At 42.7% G+C, this 27,851-nt stretch overlaps 1 protein-coding gene across 1 annotated transcript; it reads left to right on the top strand.

Annotated features, from left to right (window-relative positions):
* Positions 1-26,990, top strand: cse1l (CSE1 chromosome segregation 1-like (yeast)). Its single transcript, XM_056232854.1, has 25 exons — positions 1-104; positions 955-1,044; positions 1,767-1,909; positions 1,994-2,095; positions 11,245-11,390; positions 11,533-11,623; positions 12,166-12,273; positions 12,387-12,479; positions 13,669-13,836; positions 13,979-14,108; positions 14,235-14,300; positions 14,378-14,580; positions 19,455-19,539; positions 19,663-19,724; positions 19,809-19,945; positions 20,030-20,133; positions 20,240-20,337; positions 20,829-20,979; positions 22,434-22,642; positions 23,619-23,716; positions 23,803-23,888; positions 23,994-24,075; positions 24,263-24,409; positions 26,464-26,695; positions 26,822-26,990. The coding sequence occupies exons 2-25, from the start codon at positions 960-962 to the stop codon at positions 26,909-26,911; spliced, it is 2,916 nt and encodes a 971-aa protein (XP_056088829.1). The 5' UTR covers positions 1-104; positions 955-959; the 3' UTR covers positions 26,912-26,990.
* Positions 26,991-27,851: the final 861 nt, after the last annotated feature.

Here is a 27,851-nt window from a genome sequence, read left to right on the forward strand (position 1 = left end):
ATGTCTCATTAGTGCGCATGCGCGGAGTCGTGACCGCGCACTTGTGTGAGGCGTTTGAAACTTCTCGCCGGTGATTAGCACAGCACTGCAACCTACAGCTAACGGTAAGAGCCTTTATATCTTCTCATTATTAATAAATCCACTCTCTTTTATCTTCTAGGCGTTATTAAACAGTGAGATACTGAATTATCTTGTTTGAATGTTAACCCACGCAGCGCGCGCTGTTAAAGTGAGCTCGAGAGTTAACTTAGCTCGTGAACTAACCCTCACCACATCACGGATTACTTTACAGAGCGGAGTTTTCCGCCTTTCTTTTACTAAATTAACCCCGTTTAACGTTTTCTTCAGCGTTCTGCACGTTAAATAGAAAATGCTGAAACGCTGTTTACTTTGACTATTATTAGGATGACTAGCATTTTAGGATGCTAACAGCTTTAGCACGTGAATCATGGCCCGAGTTTCTGTCTTTAAACTCTTTCAGAAACACTCAAACTGATACGGTGGTCACCATAAACCAGCAGTCGCTCACACACACATCATAATTTAGTGTTTATTCATAAATTCTAGTGAGATAACGTTACCTGTCCGGCCGTGATAGTGAGCTTCGGTCAGAGCAGGCCAAGGGTGTGTGTTGCCATCTGTCAAGATTATTAATATCAACAGTTTTCACTATCAAGATACGGGATATGTCAAATAAACATTAAAGAGTAATAATTACGTCAAAATATACTTTTAATGCAGGTCTTTAATTTGTCAGATGTGTTCAAATACACCCGTTTACTTCATCATCAGAGTGTATTGTTCTCAATGACATGATTTAGGGATTCAGTTATCCTATACGGAAAGTCCTTGCTGTGGTTGAATATGTTCTATAATTTTGGAGGGTTTATTGTGAGTTATTAAAGATTATCTCTACTGCATCAGTTCTCATAGATGGTGTTTTTATTTCTGTAGCAATCATGGAGCTCAATGATGCAAATCTCCAAACCCTGACTGAGTATCTGCAGAAAACACTAAGCCCTGACCCAGCTGTGAGACGGCCAGGTAACATTCACATTTCAGAATATTTAAAAATATATGTTGAATTTACTTTGGTTTTGAGCATGAGAAGAACGTATGTTTGCAGGATTATTTTCTACTGGGCCAATGCATCAGGTTTTTTACATGCCCTGCCTCAAAAAAAGTTATTGTTTTTGTTGTTTTGTATCATTGACCCATTTAAGCCTGTATTTAATATATATGGTGATGATGACACCATATTTTTAGATCCCTGGGAAATTTCACAATTGTCAGTTCCAGTGTCAATACTAGATAGGTTAATATTAGCCTAATATAAAGTTCAAAGTTAGCAGTCACAGTCAGTAATAATGAAGAACAAAGAAACAAATTAGAAGCAATAGAACAACAATATATTAAACGGTGCCGAGTTTTTCAGGTACAGTAAATGATTAAATATAAAATAACTGCATAGTTTTCACTGTATATAATATAAATGGATCCTTATTAAAGCTGATTGATGTCCTAATGCACAGATCTAAAATCCTGGCATGCATACAGTTGTGGGTGTACGTGAATACCTGCCAGGGTGCCATTTTGACACAATTTTGCAGATGATAAGCTTTCGTGATGGCGCAGCCTGTGACCATTCTGTCTGCTGTCCCGAGCATAGCCCTGATTCGTGATGCATCTAGATGAAGAGCTGGTTTACCAGGTGAAGGAATTTATAATGTTTTCTTGTTTGTTTTCGTTGGCTTCTCCATCTTTAGCTGAGAAATTTCTTGAATCAGTGGAGGGAAACCAGAACTACCCCATTTTACTGCTCACAGTACTAGAGAAGTCCCAAGAAGATGTCATCCGTGTGTGTTCGGCCGTCACCTTCAAGAACTACATCAAGAGGAACTGGCGCGTAGTGAGTATCCTGGTAAACGTTACTGAAGCAGTCTGATGTGTGATAGGTGGATGTTTAATGTGGATGTGTGAATGTTCTCTTCAGGTTGAGGATGAACCAAACAAAATCTCTGATCCTGATCGGACTGCTATCAAAGCCAACATTGTAAATTTGATGCTGACCAGCCCAGAGCAAATACAAAAACAGGTACCCATTTCAGATACCCTATGAGAAGCAGTGGTTAGAGTAAAGTTGCTTTCCCTACATACTTCTGCAGTTATAAGTGCTGCAGCTGTAAAATCCACATTACTGGGTTTTAAATAAACCATGTTGTAGTCTCTAGAGCAGTGGTTCTCGACCAGGGCACACTTCAAGGGGTTCTCAAGATTGGCACAAAATAAGCTGCAACAACTCAAATTAAAATGTCAAGATACTTATTTTAGTTTACCCTCTCAACAACTGTTTCTAAATAACCAGGATTCCCTTAGTCTGCAGGGCTCACGAGATTTAAAAATCCCTGGTAGCCCTTCAGGCAGGCACTCTCTGATTGTGGTAGCCGACATGAATTTAACTAGCCTGAATGAAAAAAAAAAAAAAATTCAATCAAAGGTTCAGGTTCAATCAAAAACCTTTTCAAAACAGAAATATCAACAATCATAAAATAATCAAATTACAAATATACAAATTATTAGGGATGCACCGAATATTCGGCCACCGAAAATGGCCCAAAAGTGCATTTTTGGTTTTCGGCCGAAAGACTTTTATCACCGAAACAATACGGCCGAAATGTTGTGATGACGCAAACAGAAACCGCGACCTGCACGTGCTTGTGTGAAGCAACATGTCTGCGGTGTGGACGTATTTCAATATATCTGAACCCGCGAGGAGACGGAAGCCTTGTTTATACTTGAGTCTCCACAGACAGCGCGCGCACCTCTCCAAACGGTCGAGGCGTTTATACTTGAGTCTCCACAGACAACGCGCGCGCCTCTCCAAACGGTCGAGGCGTTTATACTTGAGTCTCCACAGACAGCGCTCACCTCTCCAAACGGTCGAGGCGTTTATACTTGAGTCTCCACAGACAGCGCGCGCACCTCTCCAAACGGTCGAGGCGTTTATACTTGAGTCTCCACAGACAGCGCGCACCTCTCCAAACGGTCGAGGCGTTTATACTTGAGTCTCCACAGACAGCGCGCACCTCTCCAAACGGTCGAGGCGTTTATACTTGAGTCTCCACAGACAGCGCGCACCTCTCCAAACGGTCGAGGCGTTTATACTTGAGTCTCCACAGACAGCGCGCACCTCTCCAAACGGTCGAGGCGTTTATACTTGAGTCTCCACAGACAGCGCGCACCTCTCCAAACGGTCGAGGCGTTTATACTTGAGTCTCCACAGACAGCGCGCGCACCTCTCCAAACGGTCGAGGCGTTTATACTTGAGTCTCCACAGACAGCGCGCACCTCTCCAAACGGTCGAGGCGTTTATACTTGAGTCTCCACAGACAGCGCGCGCGCCTCTCCAAACGGTCGAGGCGTTTATACTTGAGTCTCCACAGACAGCGCGCGCACCTCTCCAAACGGTCGAGGCGTTTATACTTGAGTCTCCACAGACAGCGCGCACCTCTCCAAACGGTCGAGGCGTTTATACTTGAGTCTCCACAGACAGCGCGCGCACCTCTCCAAACGGTCGAGGCGTTTATACTTGAGTCTCCACAGACAGCGCGCACCTCTCCAAACGGTCGAGGCGTTTATACTTGAGTCTCCACAGACAGCGCGCGCACCTCTCCAAACGGTCGAGGCGTTTATACTTGAGTCTCCACAGACAGCGCGCACCTCTCCAAACGGTCGAGGCGTTTATACTTGAGTCTCCACAGACAGCGCGCGCACCTCTCCAAACGGTCGAGGCGTTTATACTTGAGTCTCCACAGACAGCGCGCGCCTCTCCAAACGGTCGAGGCGTTTATACTTGAGTCTCCACAGACAGCGCGCACCTCTCCAAACGGTCGAGGCGTTTATACTTGAGTCTCCACAGACAGCGCGCACCTCTCCAAACGGTCGAGGCGTTTATACTTGAGTCTCCACAGACAGCGCGCGCACCTCTCCAAACGGTCGAGGCGTTTATACTTGAGTCTCCACAGACAGCGCGCACCTCTCCAAACGGTCGAGGCGTTTATACTTGAGTCTCCACAGACAGCGCGCGCACCTCTCCAAACGGTCGAGGCGTTTATACTTGAGTCTCCACAGACAGCGCGCGCCTCTCCAAACGGTCGAGGCGTTTATACTTGAGTCTCCACAGACAGCGCGCGCACCTCTCCAAACGGTCGAGGCGTTTATACTTGAGTCTCCACAGACAGCGCGCACCTCTCCAAACGGTCGAGGCGTTTATACTTGAGTCTCCACAGACAGCGCGCACCTCTCCAAACGGTCGAGGCGTTTATACTTGAGTCTCCACAGACAGCGCGCGCACCTCTCCAAACGGTCGAGGCGTTTATACTTGAGTCTCCACAGACAGCGCGCGCACCTCTCCAAACGGTCGAGGCGTTTATACTTGAGTCTCCACAGACAGCGCGCACCTCTCCAAACGGTCGAGGCGTTTATACTTGAGTCTCCACAGACAGCGCGCACCTCTCCAAACGGTCGAGGCGTTTATACTTGAGTCTCCACAGACAGCGCGCGCCTCTCCAAACGGTCGAGGCGTTTATACTTGAGTCTCCACAGACAGCGCGCACCTCTCCAAACGGTCGAGGCGTTTATACTTGAGTCTCCACAGACAGCGCGCACCTCTCCAAACGGTCGAGGCTTTTATACTTGAGTCTCCACAGACAGCGCGCACCTCTCCAAACGGTCGAGGCGTTTATACTTGAGTCTCCACAGACAGCGCGCACCTCTCCAAACGGTCGAGGCGTTTATACTTGAGTCTCCACAGACAGCGCGCGCACCTCTCCAAACGGTCGAGGCGTTTATACTTGAGTCTCCACAGACAGCGCGCGCCTCTCCAAACGGTCGAGGCGTTTATACTTGAGTCTCCACAGACAGCGCGCACCTCTCCAAACGGTCGAGGCGTTTATACTTGAGTCTCCACAGACAGCGCGCACCTCTCCAAACGGTCGAGGCGTTTATACTTGAGTCTCCACAGACAGCGCGCGCACCTCTCCAAACGGTCGAGGCGTTTATACTTGAGTCTCCACAGACAGCGCGCGCCTCTCCAAACAGTCGAGGCGTTTATACTTGAGTCTCCACAGACAGCGCGCGCGCCTCTCCAAACGGTCGAGGCGTTTATACTTGAGTCTCCACAGACAGCGCGCGCCTCTCCAAACGGTCGAGGCGTTTATACTTGAGTCTCCACAGACAGCGCGCGCGCCTCTCCAAACGGTCGAGGCGTTTATACTTGAGTCTCCACAGACAGCGCGCGCACCTCTCCAAACGGTCGAGGCGTTTATACTTGAGTCTCCACAGACAGCGCGCGCACCTCTCCAAACGGTCGAGGCGTTTATACTTGAGTCTCCACAGACAGCGCTCACCTCTCCAAACGGTCGAGGCGTTTATACTTGAGTCTCCACAGACAGCGCGCGCCTCTCCAAACGGTCGAGGCGTTTATACTTGAGTCTCCACAGACAGCGCGCGCACCTCTCCAAACGGTCGAGGCGTTTATACTTGAGTCTCCACAGACAGCGCGCGCCTCTCCAAACAGTCGAGGCGTTTATACTTGAGTCTCCACAGACAGCGCGCGCGCCTCTCCAAACGGTCGAGGCGTTTATACTTGAGTCTCCACAGACAGCGCGCGCCTCTCCAAACGGTCGAGGCGTTTATACTTGAGTCTCCACAGACAGCGCGCGCGCCTCTCCAAACGGTCGAGGCGTTTATACTTGAGTCTCCACAGACAGCGCGCGCACCTCTCCAAACGGTCGAGGCGTTTATACTTGAGTCTCCACAGACAGCGCGCGCACCTCTCCAAACGGTCGAGGCGTTTATACTTGAGTCTCCACAGACAGCGCTCACCTCTCCAAACGGTCGAGGCGTTTATACTTGAGTCTCCACAGACAGCGCGCGCCTCTCCAAACGGTCGAGGCGTTTATACTTGAGTCTCCACAGACAGCGCGCGCACCTCTCCAAACGGTCGAGGCGTTTATACTTGAGTCTCCACAGACAGCGCGCGCCTCTCCAAACGGTCGAGGCGTCTATACTTGAGTCTCCACAGACAGCGCGCGCGCCTCTCCAAACGGTCGAGGCGTTTATACTTGAGTCTCCACAGACAGCGCGCGCACCTCTCCAAACGGTCGAGGCGTTTATACTTGAGTCTCCACAGACAGCGCGCGCACCTCTCCAAACGGTCGAGGCGTTTATACTTGAGTCTCCACAGACAGCGCTCACCTCTCCAAACGGTCGAGGCGTTTATACTTGAGTCTCCACAGACAGCGCGCGCCTCTCCAAACGGTCGAGGCGTTTATACTTGAGTCTCCACAGACAGCGCGCGCGCCTCTCCAAACGGTCGAGGCGTTTATACTTGAGTCTCCACAGACAGCGCGCACCTCTCCAAACGGTCGAGGCGTTTATACTTGAGTCTCCACAGACAGCGCGCGCCTCTCCAAACGGTCGAGGCGTTTATACTTGAGTCTCCACAGACAGCGCGCGCACCTCTCCAAACGGTCGAGGCGTTTATACTTGAGTCTCCACAGACAGCGCGCGCACCTCTCCAAACGGTCGAGGCGTTTATACTTGAGTCTCCACAGACAGCGCGCGCCTCTCCAAACGGTCGAGGCGTTTATACTTGAGTCTCCACAGACAGCGCGCGCACCTCTCCAAACGGTCGAGGCGTTTATACTTGAGTCTCCACAGACAGCGCGCGCGCCTCTCCAAACGGTCGAGGCGTTTATACTTGAGTCTCCACAGACAGCGCGCGCCTCTCCAAACGGTCGAGGCGTTTATACTTGAGTCTCCACAGACAGCGCGCACCTCTCCAAACGGTCGAGGCGTTTATACTTGAGTCTCCACAGACAGCGCGCACCTCTCCAAACGGTCGAGGCGTTTATACTTGAGTCTCCACAGACAGCGCGCGCCTCTCCAAACGGTCGAGGCGTTTATACTTGAGTCTCCACAGACAGCGCGCGCACCTCTCCAAACGGTCGAGGCGTTTATACTTGAGTCTCCACAGACAGCGCGCGCACCTCTCCAAACGGTCGAGGCGTTTATACTTGAGTCTCCACAGACAGCGCGCGCACCTCTCCAAACGGTCGAGGCGTTTATACTTGAGTCTCCACAGACAGCGCGCGCACCGCTCCAAACGGTCGAGGCGTTTATACTTGAGTCTCCACAGACAGCGCGCGCACCTCTCCAAACGGTCGAGGCGTTTATACTTGAGTCTCCACAGACAGCGCGCGCCTCTCCAAACGGTCGAGGCGTTTATACTTGAGTCTCCACAGACAGCGCGCACCTCTCCAAACGGTCGAGGCGTTTATACTTGAGTCTCCACAGACAGCGCGCGCACCTCTCCAAACGGTCGAGGCGTTTATACTTGAGTCTCCACAGACAGCGCGCACCTCTCCAAACGGTCGAGGCGTTTATACTTGAGTCTCCACAGACAGCGCGCACCTCTCCAAACGGTCGAGGCGTTTATACTTGAGTCTCCACAGACAGCGCGCGCGCCTCTCCAAACGGTCGAGGCGTTTATACTTGAGTCTCCACAGACAGCGCGCGCCTCTCCAAACGGTCGAGGTGTTTATACTTGAGTCTCCACAGACAGCGCGCGCGCCTCTCCAAACGGTCGAGGCGTCTATACTTGAGTCTCCACAGACAGCGCGCGCGCCTCTCCAAACGGTCGAGGCGTTTATACTTGAGTCTCCACAGACAGCGCGCGCACCTCTCCAAACGGTCGAGGCGTTTATACTTGAGTCTCCACAGACAGCGCGCGCACCTCTCCAAACGGTCGAGGCGTTTATACTTGAGTCTCCACAGACAGCGCTCACCTCTCCAAACGGTCGAGGCGTTTATACTTGAGTCTCCACAGACAGCGCGCGCCTCTCCAAACGGTCGAGGCGTTTATACTTGAGTCTCCACAGACAGCGCGCGCGCCTCTCCAAACGGTCGAGGCGTTTATACTTGAGTCTCCACAGACAGCGCGCGCACCTCTCCAAACGGTCGAGGCGTTTATACTTGAGTCTCCACAGACAGCGCGCGCACCTCTCCAAACGGTCGAGGCGTTTATACTTGAGTCTCCACAGACAGCGCTCACCTCTCCAAACGGTCGAGGCGTTTATACTTGAGTCTCCACAGACAGCGCGCGCACCTCTCCAAACGGTCGAGGCGTTTATACTTGAGTCTCCACAGACAGCGCGCGCCTCTCCAAACGGTCGAGGCGTTTATACTTGAGTCTCCACAGACAGCGCGCGCACCTCTCCAAACGGTCGAGGCGTTTATACTTGAGTCTCCACAGACAGCGCGCACCTCTCCAAACGGTCGAGGCGTTTATACTTGAGTCTCCACAGACAGCGCGCGCGCCTCTCCAAACGGTCGAGGCGTTTATACTTGAGTCTCCACAGACAGCGCTCACCTCTCCAAACGGTCGAGGCGTTTATACTTGAGTCTCCACAGACAGCGCGCGCGCCTCTCCAAACGGTCGAGGCGTTTATACTTGAGTCTCCACAGACAGCGCGCGCCTCTCCAAACGGTCGAGGCGTTTATACTTGAGTCTCCACAGACAGCGCGCGCCTCTCCAAACGGTCGAGGCGTTTATACTTGAGTCTCCACAGACAGCGCGCACCTCTCCAAACGGTCGAGGCGTTTATACTTGAGTCTCCACAGACAGCGCGCGCGCCTCTCCAAACGGTCGAGGCGTTTATACTTGAGTCTCCACAGACAGCGCGCACCTCTCCAAACGGTCGAGGCGTTTATACTTGAGTCTCCACAGACAGCGCGCGCACCTCTCCAAACGGTCGAGGCGTTTATACTTGAGTCTCCACAGACAGCGCGCGCGCCTCTCCAAACGGTCGAGGCGTTTATACTTGAGTCTCCACAGACAGCGCGCGCACCTCTCCAAACGGTCGAGGCGTTTATACTTGAGTCTCCACAGACAGCGCGCGCCTCTCCAAACGGTCGAGGCGTTTATACTTGAGTCTCCACAGACAGCGCGCACCTCTCCAAACGGTCGAGGCGTTTATACTTGAGTCTCCACAGACAGCGCGCGCCTCTCCAAACGGTCGAGGCTTTTATACTTGAGTCTCCACAGACAGCGCGCGCCTCTCCAAACGGTCGAGGCGTTTATACTTGAGTCTCCACAGACAGCGCGCGCACCTCTCCAAACGGTCGAGGCGTTTATACTTGAGTCTCCACAGACAGCGCGCGCCTCTCCAAACGGTCGAGGCGTTTATACTTGAGTCTCCACAGACAGCGCGCACCTCTCCAAACGGTCGAGGCGTTTATACTTGAGTCTCCACAGACAGCGCGCGCACCTCTCCAAACGGTCGAGGCGTTTATACTTGAGTCTCCACAGACAGCGCGCGCACCTCTCCAAACGGTCGAGGCGTTTATACTTGAGTCTCGACAGACAGCGCGCGCCTCTCCAAACGGTCGAGGCGTTTATACTTGAGTCTCCACAGACAGCGCGCACCTCTCCAAACGGTCGAGGCGTTTATACTTGAGTCTCCACAGACAGCGCGCGCACCTCTCCAAACGGTCGAGGCGTTTATACTTGAGTCTCCACAGACAGCGCTCACCTCTCCAAACGGTCGAGGCGTTTATACTTGAGTCTCCACAGACAGCGCTCACCTCTCCAAACGGTCGAGGCGTTTATACTTGAGTCTCCACAGACAGCGCGCACCTCTCCAAACGGTCGAGGCGTTTATACTTGAGTCTCCACAGACAGCGCTCACCTCTCCAAACGGTCGAGGCGTTTATACTTGAGTCTCCACAGACAGCGCGCACCTCTCCAAACGGTCGAGGTGTTTATACTTGAGTCTCCACAGACAGCGCTCACCTCTCCAAACGGTCGAGGCGTTTATACTTGAGTCTCCACAGACAGCGCTCACCTCTCCAAACGGTTTATACTTGACGCGCTCGCCGTTGTACTATTCTTTGAAACGACAGGGGGCGACTCACTGTCCTCTAACCATCAGGAATCGGTGAGAAGAAAGATAAACAAGTGACAATGTTTATTTTTTAGTATACCACCACCAATACAAAAATAATCATGTAAAACCCAGTAAACCCTGAGATTATTACTTGTGACATTACAAAAAAATATGTATATGGGAACATGCATGTATACAACTAAATTAACGCTCTCTTAAATATTTTCTAATTTCACTAAACATATTTCATTAAGTTTCGTGTACATTTGTATTAAACATGGACCGTAGGTCATTAAAAAGGCTTTTTATGCTATTGTATGCTCATTTTTTTTTTATGTAATCAACTAATTTAGACGTGCAAACTGGGTGCTGGTGTGATGAGAAGTTCGTGCTCGGCTTTGTGTTTATAAGAGAACATTTAATTTTAAAACCTTTCTGCAGGCCAGTAGATTATTATTTAATGTACACATGAGTGGGGTCAAGTTAAACATTTTAGTTTGAATTTTATTTTATACTGTGCATTGTTGCAATGTGCTAAATAAATATTTGCATAATTTGTAATTGATTTATTCTTTGAAAATTTTATATTAATTTATGCAATTGCAATGCCTTGAATTTAGTAAAGTTTGTACACAGTCATAGCCATAAATGCAATGGTACTAATAATTGGCATAATTTCTTTCGATGTTTGGGTTTTCGGCCTTGGTTTCCTCTTTTTCGGTTTCGGCCAAGAATTTTCATTTCGGTGCATCCCTACAAATTATAAATATGCAGTTGGTTCTAACTGAACTGAAATTTCTATGAATTTCTATATATTCTAACTGAAATAACAGCATAAATCCATGAGCCTCTTAAAGTGTGGTGTTTTTAATGTGCATTAAGACAAACTATGTGCAAATTCATACGTCAACACCATCGCTGAGTATTTTCTAAAAAAAAAATATATATTATCTTCGCCACTTTGGCCTAAATGTCTGCCATTCTTTTTTATTTTATAAGACTTTGTTTTTAAAATGGGGACATTAGTTTGGCTGTAATGCTCATTCACTTTCAAAATAGTAAAACCAACATGAAAAAGAATTGTGATAAAATTGTGATTTTCCTGAACAAAATCGTGATATGCTATTTTTTGCCATATCGCCCACCCCTAATATCATTAATACTCAATGTAAAGCCCTAATTGTTGTGGGCCGCGGGAGTCAAGCGCTTTGAGTAGCGCTGGGTTGGGGAACACTGCCCTAGTGATCTGCTGATGTAACTGGACAGTAGAGATGACCTGTTTTCCCTTCTGCAGCTCAGTGATGCGATCAGCATCATCGGGCGAGAGGACTTTCCTCAGAAGTGGCCGGATCTCTTGACTGAGATGGTGAACCGCTTTCAGAGCGGAGACTTCCACATCATCAACGGAATCCTTCGCACGGCACATTCCCTTTTTAAAAGGTATTTGAGACGCATAGGTATAAGATGAATGCAACAGTGTAGTCCTTTTACATAATGTGTTTTAATCTTCAGTGAATTATGTATGTTTTTGAACTTGACCTTTACTTAAGTTTGATGTATCCAATCTCTTGTTGTCTTTCAGATACCGCCATGAGTTTAAGTCCAATGAGCTGTGGTCCGAGATCAAGCTAGTACTGGACACTTTTGCACAGCCTCTCACTGAACTTTTCAAGGTAAAGTCGATGAGCGGTTGTAATCTTGTTATTACTAAATTCTATATATGAAGAGTTTGGTTCCAAAACGCAATAAATCCATTTAGATTAATTTGAGTAAAAATGTGTTTTCTTTACCAAGAAAGTGGAAAGATGAAAACCACTATTTTCTTGTTTCAAACTTTCACATAGCATTTGTAGGTCATAATGACAAAAAAAAATTAAATCCAGGTTTTGATTTTCAAAGATTTATTATAAAAATGGATTATTTTTCCCCCCAAAATGCAATAAATCCATTCTGCAGAGAAGGGAGACTGGCGTTTGTCGCGGTTTGGAAAGAAAGGGAGAAAACATGAGAGAATAACACGGCGGATATCGCATTTTACTTAAAATTAAACATTGAATTTTCAATACCAACCAGATACAATACTGATTTTTGCAGTAACTACTTTTTTTTTTTAAAATGGCGTTTATCGCGTTTTGGAACCAAACTCTTCATATGCTATAATCGTTACAACATATGTGATATGAAAATTCAAATGTCATTTGTTTTTTTCTTTTAGGCTACAATTGATTTGTGTCAAACTCATGCAACAGATATCAACGCCCTGAAAGTGCTCTTCTCTTCTCTAACGCTTATTTCAAAGCTTTTCTACAGCCTTAACTTCCAAGTAAGTCTGCACTCATTCCTCTCATGACACCTTTTTCACTTTATATGTTCTTTCTGTTTTTGCCAGTAACATCTTGTTTGTTTTTTTTTGTTTTGTTTTTTCAATTTCTTCAGGATCTTCCAGAGTTCTTCGAAGATAACATGGAGACTTGGATGACAAATTTTCATAACTTATTGACCTTGGATAACAAGTTGTTGCAAACAGATGTGAGTTTGTTCATGTTAAATTGAGGAGCTCTTTTCCAAAACGCGATAAATCCATTTCAATAGTTTTCAGAATTTTTTTAAAAATTTTTACCTAGACCCACACATTGTGAATATTCAATTTAGCCTGTTAAAATGTTTTTTCCCCTCAGTCTGAACATGTTGAACAATGATTATTAAATCAAACAACAATAATGTTGATGATAAATTCAAAGTAAATTTCTTTTTCCAAAACGCTATAAATCCACAAAAGAAAAATCCAAAAATGGATGATTTTGGCCACTTAATTAAGTTTTGTTTTGTAGAAAGCCTTTCTTTAAAGTGAATTTTGTTTTGTATAAATTGTATCTTAATTTTAATAATTTTTTCATCAACCAATTGCCTGGATTTAATAAATAAGAAGCAAATAGACAATATAATCATGACATGGAGGCGCCGGCGTGGTCACTTGCTTTGCACGTGAACTGGTGCGCATCTCATCATAAATTAGCCGAAATTCAGCGTATGCCTCAGACATGAGAAATATATCTATATAGAAAGCTTGAAATGTCTTTAAACGAAACAATTAAAAACGAAAATAAATAGCATACTCTCTGATTATGTAATCCATTACATGCATTTCTCTCTAGGCACGTTCACTACAGAGATGCTGATCGTCAATTTCATCTTTGCAGACACTGACACACAGAAAACAGTTGATTAATAAAAATGAAATAAAATTTTCGATTTTCGAACGATATTCGACTTTTGCTCCTTGATTGTCGAATGCCATTTTTGCCAGAAATTATAAACCGAAACCTTTGGCAGCAGCATCTACCCCAGGTGTAGGTCTCACTGGCTCATCAAGGCCATCAAAAGTGTTATCACCGTTTAAAGCACTGATTTTGAGGAATGAATGAACATAAACAAACCTCTGTTCAGCGCGCCGATGTTGGATTGCGTAGAACGCTCACTGAATTCTGATTTGTCGAGAGAGGATTTATCGCGTTTAGGCTAAAAATAGGAGCAGTGAATAGGTTCAGAACACAGCAAAATGACATGACAAACTAATTTTTTTTTTAAAAGGCGTTTATCGCGTTTTGGAAAAGAGCTCCTCAAATATAGTTGCAGAGGAGTGCTCATAAATCTGATTTCTTTAACACAGACTTCAGATAAGCAAAATTAAGAAAATAAAATGTAACTTTTGCTGTAGGATGAGGAGGAGGCTGGTCTGTTGGAGTTGTTGAAATCTCAAATCTGTGATAATGCTGCACTTTACGCTCAAAAATACGACGAAGAGTTCCAGCCCTACTTGCCTCGCTTCGTCACTGCTATCTGGAACCTGCTGGTCACAACAGGTCAGGAGGTCAAATATGACTTGGTAAGTGGATTGTATTTAACATGCATATCGTTTATACACGTTTCAAGACTTTAAAATAATGTCTGCCACTAGATTCTTTTTAGTGTTCACAGTGCTGTTAGTTTTCTCTTAATGGTGCCTGATAATATTGTGTCTGTTGTAGCTTGTGAGCAATGCTATCCAGTTTTTGGCGTCAGTGTGTGAGCGGCCGCACTATAAACATCTCTTTGAAGATCAGAATGTTCTCACCAGTATCTGTGAGAAAGTCATCGTTCCCAACATGGAGTTCAGAAGTATGTGTCAATTTATTTTGTCAAGGTCTTCTATGTCAGTAGTTAACAAAGAACCCGGCTAATGAGATGTACAAGTCATTCAGAAGGATGTTTACATGTTGTAAATTGATATATGAATGTGAATAGGTGCAGATGAAGAGGCTTTTGAAGATAACTCGGAGGAGTACATCATCAGAGACCTTGAAGGCTCAGGTCTGTTGATGCTACACTATATTGCTCAGGCTCGTGGCTTTCTGATGTGTGTAGTCAATGATGCCTTCTGTCCTCAGACATCGACACAAGGCGTAGAGCAGCCTGTGATTTGGTGCGAGGCCTCTGTAAGTTTTTCGAGGGCCCGGTGACGGGCATCTTCTCTGGCTATGTGAACTCCATGCTGGCGGAGTATGCCAAGAACCCTGGTGTGAACTGGAAGCACAAAGATGCTGCTATCTACCTGGTGACATCTCTGGCCTCCAAAGCTCAGACACAGAAGGTGAGAGGCTATAGATGGTGTTTTGATCAAGTTGTTTTTAGCGATCAACCGATATAGAATTTTTTTTTTATTACCAATACCAATTATTTGGATGTTTATGTGCCTGATAACCGATATATAGAACCGATATTTGTTTTATGACTGTTTTTGACAATTATAACAGAACTGAACAGACTGTTTTATTTAACACTTTTAAATACTCTAATTTTTGCAATTTCACTCCCTCCTTACATGCAAAACAAAACACACTTCAACAACAATAAATAGTCTGTAAGAGTGCAAAAAATTAATATATATATATATACACTGCACTGGAACTAGTGTCTTTTTTTAAAATAAAATCTTTGATTAGGTAAACACGGGTAATGAATATAGCATGTAAAATCATTCTTACAAATTAAAAAAAGCATAAAACAAAATGCCTGAATAAAAAAAAAACATTACTGCGGTTGCATCTTTCTATTTATAACAACAGCATATTTACAACATGCAAAATATATTTACAGTCTAATGTTTTCAAACGGAGAACATAAATGACGGGAGTAGGGCTGGGCGATATGGACCAAAAGTCATATCCCGATATATTTAGGTCGAATATCGATAGACGATATATATCCCGATATTTTTTCCGCTAAGTGAGAGCAAATGTTCAGTCAAAGTCAAAGCCAAATATGACGTCACAAGTAGCCTAGTTTTATTGAAACCGGCTATTTCAGTGAACAGGTGCAAAATCAAATGAATAAATAATAAACCGGTTTCTTCACCTGGTTCATAATTAAATGCTCAGCTGTTCAAATAACAATAAAATGTAAACATAAATACTGTATAACAACAGGAGTACCTTTTTTGAAATCAAAGCTCCACAAGGTGGCTGCGGGAAAATTAAGTTTGCAGTGAGCTTTGTTTCGGGGCTGGAGCTTTTTCGCAGTGTTTCCTCTAGGATTTTTTCCAGCTGTGGTGGCAGTGATATTGCCATGGGCCACGCCCCCTTGCCCCAGGTGTTTAAACCTCGCCATTCATATTATAAACTATTATAATATGAAAGGCTCCAATTTAGAGCGGCAAAACGATTATGCACATCCCATGCGCAAAATGATGCACTTGAACCAACGCGAAGTCACAGCGTGCAGCGCTTCACATTTAAAAATTTAAGCACAAAGCGAAGAGATATTTGATGCTTAGTATATTATATCTATGCAACAGTTTATTGAGCCTTTTCTTTAACAGTTTTAAATTTCAGTTACAGTGCGCATGAAGAACAATTCATAGCGCTCTCTACTCCAGTGCTGTAGTAACAGACACCCGGGACAAAGGAATATGATTTAGAAAGCGCAGTAAACTCCAGCAAGATAAAGTCATTTTATGCAAACCATAGACATTTATCTACAAATAAAGTATAATAGTGGGAACATTGATCTTGAAGAGAGTGTCGTCGTGTTAGTCATAAGCGAACGCGACGGGGTGTTTGAATGCTGAATGGAGAAAGACTGAGGAAAGATGAGTTACCATTAACTTTAACTTAACGACTTAAATATTAATTTTTACCTCACATTATGCAATCGAATGACTTTAGAAATCTTGGAATATAGTGCACGAAAATTTTATGGTGCTTTACAATATTTTTTATGCCTTTAGTGGGGCTTAACAATAACACAATAGTGTGCACATTCTGCACAATATCGGACCTCACTGAGAAGCTGCAGCCGCGGCATGATGATGTTTGGTGTGGCGGACCACCACGGCAGAATGAATGTAGCAGAAGCACCGTTTCGGGGTGTCGATGGCTTGCGGATGGGGCTTCTGCAGCGGGCAGTTTCACGCACGGGGAGCAGTGCAGAGAGCTCCAGGTCAGCAGCATGCTTGGAGCAAGGATCACAGCGCATATTTGAACTATATCGATATATGCGATATGGTCTAATTCCATATCGCATTTAAAAATATATCGATATATTTTTTATATCGATATATCGCCCAGCCCTAGACGGGAGTCTAAACTCGCCATAATTATAAGCATTCGTTTTAAACTACGATTTTTAAAAGGTTTGTGTTGTTTGATAGGTTAAAGAGTGAAAAGAATGGAACACACTGGAATACGCAAACAACATTGTCAGAAAACAAACAAAACCGCGAATACATCATCACAATTACGGAGTCCATCTCATCTGGCATGTTATCAGAATTATTAATAATGTTTTTGTCGGTCTAGATTTTACACAGAACGTCTCTCGCGGAGATAATTAATTTCTACAGAGCTGTAATTATTTAGATGTTTATTAGCTAAATACATTTTATATAATAGGCTTTAATATATATTAGTGTTTTCACGATACTAGAATTTCTAACTTCGATACGATACCTTGAAAAATATCGATATTCGATACCATTTTCGATACCACGGAGAAAAAAACTGCCACAATATTAAGGGGGAATTTTTTTTATTTAAAGCTAAATATAACAAGTCTAGAACATGACAATGAGGTATATTTTACATGAACAAAAATGTCCTGAGTTCTGTTTGTTAATATTTTTAATTGGACCATAGCTAACATGATCCGTTGTATTTTTATTACCTACTGTTATCAAAGATTAAAATATACTGTAACATAAAAGCACTTAACAGTATCAAATTGGAGGATAGAGTGTCAGTAATGTATAATAAGTATAGCGACTACTCAATCCAATGATGATACCGCTGAGAGACTAAGACAGGGACTTTATGCACTTGTGACGCATAAATAAAACATCGATGAGGCAAATGATCTTTTACTAGCAATTCTTTATTGCTGGCTGATGTTTCTTGATAGTACAAAGTTTAGTGATCAACAAAGAATACATCGCCCCTGCTCACCCCCTCTCACCTAACTTAATCAGTGAACAGGTGACTAATGTTCACATTCCCACGTAATCCCGTGACCCGCCACCAGGATCACGTGACAATCAAAAACATTAACTCTTTCATGTCTACTACAATAAGATTAAACATTCAATTTTCAGTTAAAGGCATTTCATTATTGAATTCAGAGATGCCATTGTCTGTTTAGTTTAATTATCTGTGTAATCAAATTGATGATAATCGCTAATGAAGGCAAATTGCAGAATTAAATAATAATTTTTGAATAAAGTTAAATAGGCACAATCTAATTTACATTTGACCACAGTTACAATATTTACTTGTCTAAGATTCCTCAGTCAGATTATGTTAACTTTTAAAAAAAAAAAGGTGAAAAAACTAGACAACACAGACTCATATCAACAACAATACTAGGCCATCTTGGTTAATGTTTCAGAAAAGTTCAAATGAGAAGAGTTACAGTGTGTCCTTTAGAGTTTTAATTAGCAGTGGGGGCAGGTCTGTCCAAACAACACACACCCCTGATGCTGAGCATATGCTGCTAAATGGTGCCCCTGGAGCCTGTTCCTTAAGTCTGTTTGCACCTATAAAATAATTGTAAAAAATGAGTGATGTGAGGGATATTGATATAGTCAAACAATCTTTCAGGTGCCCGCAGCACGCTCACAGTGTGAACCGCGTGTCCGCGCTATTCTCCGACATGCCTGCTCGCGGTGTTCTTTATCAGTCAACCAAAGCCGGTCGCGGGGGCGCCGCCCGCGCCATCTTTCCATTAACTTCACTTTTGCCAGAGCGAATGAGTCGAGTGCGTCACGTGTGGTGTTTGTCAACGCGCCTTTGGAGAGAAGTGAAAGTGACCGCTCGGCTAGTATCGATACTTTGGGAAATTAGTATTGGTACCGTTCAGATATTTCAGTATCGATATTTATCGAAATATCGATATTTTTGACAACACTAATTAATATATATATATATATATATATATATATATATATATATATATATATATATATATATACATATATATATATATAATAAATTATAAATAAGAAATCGAATCTTTAAAATAAACATGCTTATACTTTAGATGGCAACTTCTTGAATATGCAATCCTATTACAGTATTTTTCACAAATAAAGTAATTGCTTAAATATATATGAATATGTGAATAAAAAGTAAACACTGTAACAGCGCACTCAGTAATCTGGTAGTTTCGTGTGCGCTGGTAATCATATTTTTTCAAATAAAGACAAGGTAATGCTTATTTTACATATGAAAACTATATGAATATGACACAGTGGCCAACTGGATATAGCACAGCATATTTCAAAATGAAGGATTTAAAGTTTTTCGATGGCGTCTCCTGTGAAGCTGATCTTCTGTTCGCATTCACTCACTCCGACCGTCACTCGTTTATGCAGGCTACAAATGCACAAGATATCACAGCTGGATTCGATTAAATCTGCGAGGTTTGTGAAATTAAATGTTTAATCGAGAGGCTTACATGTGTTGTCTCGCACCTTAACATGACTTTTTAGTGAACAAGCTGTAAAAATTCAATTTAGTTCAGTTCAGTTCAAGTTCTTTATTCAGTCATGATGTTATTACAGACACAATATTAATCACATAAACAACAAAATAATAACATTCAATGCTGAATAGGAGCATGAGGAAGACCTAGTCTTATAATTTCATGCCCCTTTTTTCAATAATCTTAGTTGACACAAAACAGATGGTAGGCTTTAATCGAGGTAGGCTACAATATTACTTCACATCTAAATAATTAACAATTTCAAATTTGTCAAACATTGGTTCTTATGCTTCACTGCCTTCGTATTTTCTAAGAACATTTTTTTTATACATTTTATTGAATTGAACAATCGTGTTACATGTTTTTTGCACAATTTACTTGGCAGTCGGATTTTTGGAGCCAGTTTCAGGAATATTTTGCATTTGATTTCTTTTTGTTTGTGAACTGTTTGTCTGAGGTCCAGTCTTACAAGCGTTCACTTCTGTTTTACAGCATGGAATAACACAAGCCAATGAGTTGGTGAACCTGTCTGAGTTCTTTGTCAACCACATTCTAGTAGACCTGAAGTCTCCCAACGGTAATTGACGTCTCATTTAACTTTTCAGACAAATGATTTGTTACATTTACTGTAAATGCACTAGAACTGCAGTGGGATGATGGTATTGCTTTGAATGAGTTGTTTTCTTCTTCATCCCCTCAGTGAACGAGTTCCCCGTTTTGAAAGCAGATGCCATCAAGTATGTTATGACCTTCAGAAGTCAGGTAAGCACTTTCTTTTCCATTACATTGTGTGCTTTCCGTTCCACAAGTGTGCTTGGTGTGTGTGATGGTGTGTGTGGTCCTCAGCTCCCTAAAGAGCAGCTGGTGCTGGCGGTTCCTCTCCTGGTGTCGCACCTGCAGGCCGAGAGCATCGTTCAGCACACCTATGCTGCGCATGCCCTCGAGAGACTCTTCACCATGAGAGGAGCCAACAACTCCACCCTGTGAGTTTATACACTACATGAGAAGAGTGGTCATGCTCGGAAGTTTGTCCTTGTTTTTTGTTTTAAACTAATCCTGTTTTTCAGCATCACACCTACTGAGATGGCACCGTTCACAGAGCAGTTACTCAATCACCTGTTCAAAGCTTTAGCAATCCCTGGCTCATCTGAGAACGAGTACATCATGAAAGGTAATTGGCGGTTTAATTTTCACAGACCATATTTATCAACTTTATTTTGTTTACTTTAATATTCTGCTATTTTCTCCTTGACCTTTTCTGTTTGCCACCTCTCCAGCCATCATGAGGAGTTTCTCCCTCTTGCAGGACGCCATTGTGCCCTACATCCCCACTCTCATTGGCCAGCTCACCCACAAGCTCCTCCTTGTCAGCAAGGTAAGCCAGTCAATAAATCTGCTGTCCACGAAAGGGGGCTTTAGTTCAGGTTGGTGTCCAGTCAATGTGGTCCATGTCTCAATCCATGGCATTGGATTCACTGGCAGGACACACAGAAATATCCGTCCATTAAAGGGGACATTTCCCAAGCCGGACTTGATCCTAAAGGCAGGACGGAACACCTCCATGCTAATGTTCGTTCACTGGGTGTGTTCAGCATGGCACACTACCATACTTTTCAGCATAGTATTTTACTAGTAGTATTTCTGAAGCATGTACATTATCACTCACTAAATAAAACGTGTAATATAGTGAGCTCATTTGCCAAATTTAAGACTTAAGTTAATCATTTATTTAAACTGCTTTATATAGTAAGCAATATACTTCATATATGTACAGTTTTAAACAGCCACACCATGAAATGCTTTTTGGATATTTGGGCACCCTGTTGAAGGATGACTCTTTTATTATTATTATTATTCTCTCTACAGAATCCCAGTAAGCCACATTTCAACCATTACCTGTTTGAGTCGCTGTGCCTGTCCATCAGGGTCACCTGCAAGGCAAACCCAGACACCGTGAGCAGCTTCGAGGAGGCCCTGTTTCCGGTGTTCACCGAGATCCTCCAGAGTGATGTACAGGGTGCGTTACACTGTTATAAGTTGTTAAACTCTTAAACCACACAATTGTGTGGTGACTTGCACAACCGTTCAAAGGTTAGCATTTATTAGTTAAAAACAGCAATATTGTCAAATATTACAATTTAGAATAAAGTATTTTTAGTAATAACGTATATATTTCATTTAGAATATATTTTAAAATGTAATTTATTCCTGTGATTAAAGCTGAATTTTCAGCATCATTACTCCAGTCTTCAGTGTCACATGATCCTTCAGAAATCACTCTAATATGAGGATCTGATGCTCAAGAAACATTTATGATTATCAGTTTGAAAACCGTGATTTACGTAATATTTTTGTAGAAATCATAATACATTTCTTTCAAGATTCTTCATATAAAATTTCAAAAGCATTTCATTGAAATAGAATTTTTGTAACATAAATGTCTTTACTACAGTATTGGCTTGAAGTAATGACTTAAAAATTAAAATTCACTTCAATTAAAAAATCCCTAACCTTAGAACTAGGCATGCTCAACATTAACTGGTTACCAACAGTAAGAATTTATACGATCGTTAAATGGTTTCAAATCTAATTTAAGTGATTTTTTTCTTTAAGTAAGTTTTCAAGATATTTTGAAAATGTTTGCTGCATGGTTAAAAATAATGCTTCACATAAAATTGAGGTTTTGTAGGAAAAAAAAACAAGTCACGTACAAGTTGCATAGTACGGCAATGTAAAATACTGGTAAATAAAGCAAAATGGGTTACACTTTTTTAAGGTGTCACTGTTAGTGTAATTATACATTTAAGTACTGAGTAATATTAACTACATGTACTTACTATAGGGTTTGGATTTGATTGAAGGATAGTTGCATGTAATTATGCATAATTTACTCTTATTACTATTTATGTAAACTAGGCTCTGCACTTCACTCGCGTACCAATGTCCTCGTAAAACATCATCCTTCACATGCGCTAAAATGGGCTTGGCTTAACACCAGAGGCAGTGGTTGTGCTGAACGGCACAGATTGTTTGATTGACTCTTTTATTTTGATAATGAACAGGCTGTGATGTCAAGCTAGAGCTGATGTGTGTGTGCAGAAACAACTTAAAATGGTCATACAGATATTCATTAGAAATGGTAAAGGTTTTACTTTTATTTGTGTACTCAAAATAAAAACAAAACATTGCTTTTTAAAATAAAGAAAACAAAACAGGATGCCTTCCGTTTCCTTTCCGTGAACTTGTTTTTGGAGTGTGTCACAAATCCACTTTAATTTAATTCAAATTGAACAAAATCTTCTCGGTTAAGGAACTTTGGTTGTCGTTTGAGAGAAAAAAACTAAATGATCATCCCTAGTAAGAGCAGTGGTCTATATGATGCGTTTCCTGCACTTAATCTCTTGATGATGAGTGTACAGTTTTGGGCCATGTGTTTATGAGCCCTCGCTCTTGTGTCCCCTGGTCCTGCAGAGTTTGTGCCGTACGTCTTCCAGGTGATGTCTCTGTTGCTAGAGATCCACTCCAGCTCCATCCCCTCCTCCTACATGGCCCTGTTTCCCCACCTCCTGCAGCCCATCCTGTGGGAGCGCACCGGGAACATCCCTCCACTCGTGCGGCTGCTGCAGGCCTACCTGGAGAAGGGCGCCGCCACCATCGCCAGCACAGCCGCTGACAAGATCGTGAGATGTTTCTGCTAGACTAATACCTAGGGCTGGGCGATATGGCCAAAAACAATTATCACGTAAAATTTTCTATATCAGTCGATATCGATAATTATCACGATAAATGTCAAATCTGTATTTCTTTCAAGTTTAAAGGCAGATTTTTGCTCTTAAGTGAAAGTTGTAGAAACCAGAGCGTTAATTGTGGTTTTAAACTACTCTTTATTGTCAGAACATATCATGACAAACACTTGCCAAACACGAGAACATTTCACAAATCTGAGGTAGAACATTCAAACATGTGTCATTTGTCCTTAACAAAATAAATATCTTAATAGAAAAAAAAATATTTCTTAGTTTCTGCATGTGCTAATTTTTATTTGGTAAAATGTAATATTCTGACTGTTTGAGTTTTATTAAAATTAACCATTGGTCATCCAGCATCATGCATTTAGATCATGATAACCCCAGATAAAGCCGACCATAGCCTACAGCACATCACTATCATGGCAATACGTTACTTTATGGTTTCTATGGTGTTTGCATGAAAAACTGTAGCCTAAATGCATTATTAAATAATGTTGTTATATTCCATTAGTCCTTACATTGTCTACATTAATAATATACTACATTTCAATATGTATATCCCACATTTCATAGTGCAGTTAATATTAGTAGGCTAACGTTACAGTAAATGATGGGGATTTGTATAGGGAAAGCCTTCCGACTGTATCAGTGTTTCTCCTGTTCGCCAGCGCTGTTTCCTCTGCCTTTAAACGGGGTAAATCACCGAGACGTGTGTGTGTTCTTCGCTGAACTCTGAGCCGAGCGGATAAACGCTCCGTGACGCGCGCGCGGTTCAATGAGTTTCGGTCCGCGAGAAAAATTGTATCGCGATAACTCGTTATCGTTTTATCGCCCAGCCCTACTAATACCCATAATGCAGTCTACCTCACTTGAATTAGCTCTCATTAAAATAATTGTACCCCTCCAGCCTGGTCTTCTTGGCGTGTTCCAGAAACTCATCGCATCGAAGGCTAATGACCATCAAGGCTTCTATCTGCTCAACAGTATAGTGGAGCACATGCCCCCGTAAGCCATGCATTATGAGGACACATGGATAAAAGCGTTGACATGTTTCTGTGCTCTATTTATGTGTTTGTTCTGTTTCTATGCAGAGATTCCATCACCTCGTACAGGAAGCAGATCTTTATTCTGCTCTTTCAGAGGCTCCAGAGCTCCAAGACTACTAAATTTGTTAAGAGTGAGTGATTTCAGTCGGTAGTTTACTAGTTTGCCGCATATTTAGGTGGTCCCTGTGAACACTACAAATCACTATACTGAACCACAACTCTTTTCCTCTTCACAGGTTTCCTCGTCTTTATCACCCTTTATTCTGTGAAATATGGTGCCATTGCATTGCAGGAGATATTTGATAGCATCCAGCCAAAGTAAGTTGCTTTGTTATTGTAAATTCGTTTAGTCGTAATTTTGCGGTGCAGATATTTTGGAAGTATTGAGTTGTGTGCTTCCTGTTTTATTACTGATATTTTCCCATATAAGTATCTTTGAAAAAAGAGTCTGTTTATCTTTTATAAAAAATTTTGCTGAACCTTTCTATTTGTTCGGTCTCCTCAGGATGTTTGGCATGGTTGTGGAGAAGATTGTGATTCCTGAGGTGCAGAAGGTCTCCGGGCCGGTGGAGAAGAAGATCTGTGCGGTGGGCATCACGAAGATCCTCACGGAGTGTCCTGCTATGATGGACACGGAGTACACCAAACTCTGGTAAGACTAACTCAGCATATGTAAAATGATGAATATATGATGTCAGGTCTTGAAATCTACTTTTTTACTTGGTAGCACTGGTGTTTAACTTCAGTTAAACCAGCAACATTTAGGAGCACTACAGTTTATTTATTTATAAGAGAGTTATGCTGGTGAAGAAGTCTCTAACCCCAGTCAATTATTCACTATACAGAAAGGGAAAGTAAAAACTGACAAGCTTTTGGCGCATATTCTCTCAGAGACGACGAGAGTTAAATCTGCAATGCTGATAACGGTAGGCTGTATAGCCTAACTGTCTTCATTTATTTTCTTAATTCTCTTGTGGCCCATATTAGGGGTGTAACGGTACACAGAAGTCACGGTTCGGTTCAGACATCACGCTTCGGTACGATGGAGGGAAAAGCAAAACAAAAATGCAGAAGGCATTGTATTTTTTAAATAAGTTTTATTAATAAAGGCATAGAACCAGTTTATTTGTAGTGCACTGACAATAGTTTAAAATAATTAGTTTATTAATAAAATTAATAAAAAGACAAAAAGACCTTGCGATATGTTTGGTAATTGTACCTGAATTAATTTAAAATTATTTTGCTATATTTCAGATCAATATATTTGTTTTCCTTAATTTTAATTACCATTATTAATTAACAATGTAACATTATTCTCAGCTGACTTATAAATAATTGATTTCTGTATAAAATAATACTACCATTAAAAACACATTCGATTTTCTGTAGAATGTGTAAGATTAGTGCTCCGAGGACAAGAAATGAAAACCAATGCGATATGATGAATGTCCAAAAGATGGAACACACAGACTGTTTTGAAATGGAGTTGGATAAATATGTTTTGCTTTTAAAACTGTGTGTGTGTGTGTGTGTGTGTGTGTGTGTGTGTGTGTGTGTGTGTGTGTGTGTGTGTGTGTGTGTGTGTGTGTGTGTGTGTGTGTGTGTGTGTGTGTGTGTGTGTGTGTGTGTGTGTGTGTGATTTTGGTTGGGTGACAGTTGTAGGTTACAGTTTGACAAGAGTTTACAGTGTGACAACCACAATGTTGTGTTTTATTGCGAGTGTACACAAATATAAGTAAACACTTTGCAGGTTTAATGATCTGTATGAACAAAATGACGGAGTATGTTTTTTATGTTTCCACTGTTCGATCGCGCCCGCGCCTCTCTCTCTCACTCTTTCTCTCTCTCGCACACACACACACACTCCAGCATTGCAATCTTGACATCGCAGCCTGTTCTTTATGCGGTCACACCAAACGCGAACAGAGCATCAAATTCTAGTTAATAATTTAAGCTAGTTAATAATACTGTTAATAATTTTAATTATAGGCCTATAATTCATTGAATAATCGACCTAACTTTTTAAATAATTTTCAATGATGAGTAAGCTAATCTGTCTAATCTTTTATTAACGTGATGCACTATGAAATTATTGCGGGGCAAATTAATTGTAATATCCATTTAATAGGCCTACCCTAATAATAATAATTTAATACACGAATTGGAAATGATAAATCATCTTAATACCGATAGCTGATGCTTTTGACAAGAAATGCTTATTTCACACGGATTGTGTAAGTCGCAGCTCGACGAGAGGACCGTAATGTGAGCACATAAATCGTGAGCTGTGTTTATATCACATGTGCTCTACTCGTACAGTGGTAACCTTGCTGAAATCGCAGTGTATGCCCGCCTTAAGTGTGCATGAGTGCTAGCAATAAGTTCACTCACCGGCCACTACTATCGCTAATAACAAGGGTTTCTGAGTTCTGCATATAGCCCCTTCAAACAGAAGGAAAAAACACCATCATAAAGGACCCGTGCAGACCCTGCGGCGTGACTCTACAAATCCCCGACGGTAGCCCGATGCCCCGTTCTATTTCTGATGTACTGCAATAGATTAGCGATGGTTGCTGGTCACATCCAGTGTAGAACGCCTCGAGTAACGGACACGTCCCCCGTACACATGGTGTTGAGGACATTTGTATTTCTTTACTGAGGACAAACTTATTTGCCATTGACCCAAACCTGGGTTGTGTTCTTTAGGGCTCCTTTGCTGCAGGCTCTTATTGGTCTGTTCGAGTTACCGGAAGATGACAGCATCCCAGATGATGAACATTTCATAGACATCGAGGACACTCCAGGATACCAGACCGCTTTCTCCCAGCTGGCTTTTGCAGGCAAGAAAGAACACGACCCCATCGGAGATGCGGTCAACAATCCCAAAATCCTCCTAGCTCAGTCTTTACACAAACTCTCCACCGCCTGTCCTGGAAGGGTGAGTATCACTCATACGATGGCTTAGGGATGCTGAAGTAAACACTAAAATGACTTCAGAACATGGCAGGAGCGTGCTCGTCTCCCCTACCCAGAATCCCTTCTAACTGAATGTTGTTTGTGACAGGTGCCCTCCATGTTGAGCACCAGTCTGCCAGCAGAAGCTCTTCAGTACCTGCAGGGTTACCTTCAGGCTGCCGCTGTACAGCTGGTGTAGACACACACACACACACACACACACACAGACTCCTTATCACCAAGAAAGGGGATCCCTGACACTCTCAAGACACCCAAACTGAGACGACCAATGGACTCCACATGAGCGGAGACGCACCGCCCAGTGATGCACGGCCAGACAGGAGGGTTTTTAAGGGTTTGTTTTAATGGATTTAAATTTGACTGAGCAAGGAATGATGGTTCTACTGGTGTGGGGGGGCTGGTCACCTCACTGGGTGGCCTCTGCTCATGGTGGCGCTTCCCCTCATGTGTTAAAGTTGTTTAGTTTGCCGTCTCACCCAACTATTCATTTGTCAGTATTTTCAAATGTCGCCTTTTACAAATATTTAACATCACTTGGGAGTTGGCAGATATTTTGTGGCATCTTTAAGATCAACGGGAAAAGTATTTTCCGATTGTTCTTTTTCCTGTAGTTTTGAAGATGTTTTTACTGTATAAACGAGTTTTTGCAACGCAGAAAAAAAAAAACTATAAATGTCTCTTGTTGCATGTAATTTACCATGTTTTGTCTTCATGTCTTAGTTTTGCTGCTCTAGTTAATGAATAAAATGAAGCACTTGTGTAACATGTTGGTCACGTTCATGTGCCGGAGGATCTTAGGCGTGCTGAAGACCACAGTCACTGTATTGTGCTCAGCTGTTCTACACGCTAAAGCGGATTTACCGGACTTCACAGATCACTGCATTCCAGGAAACACATGTATTGATTTTCCATAATGCAAAGTCGAGATTTCAGTTAACGAAATGAGTTTGTGTAACATTTTAGCACTCTATCACTGGTTTATGTACATTTCTGCTTCATAAAAGCAATCTGATCAGATTTTCTTCAGCCCAGTGATGATTGAGGCATGGATTACATACTTGCTAACTCACGCCACATCACATGCAATCCTTTCACAGGCCTTACACAACATGCACTAT

The sequence above is a fragment of the Rhinichthys klamathensis genome, unplaced genomic scaffold (genome assembly GCF_029890125.1).
Source record: "Rhinichthys klamathensis goyatoka isolate OS25496 unplaced genomic scaffold, OSU_Roscu_1.1 h1tg000357l_1, whole genome shotgun sequence".
Lineage (NCBI taxonomy): Eukaryota > Metazoa > Chordata > Actinopteri > Cypriniformes > Leuciscidae > Rhinichthys > Rhinichthys klamathensis.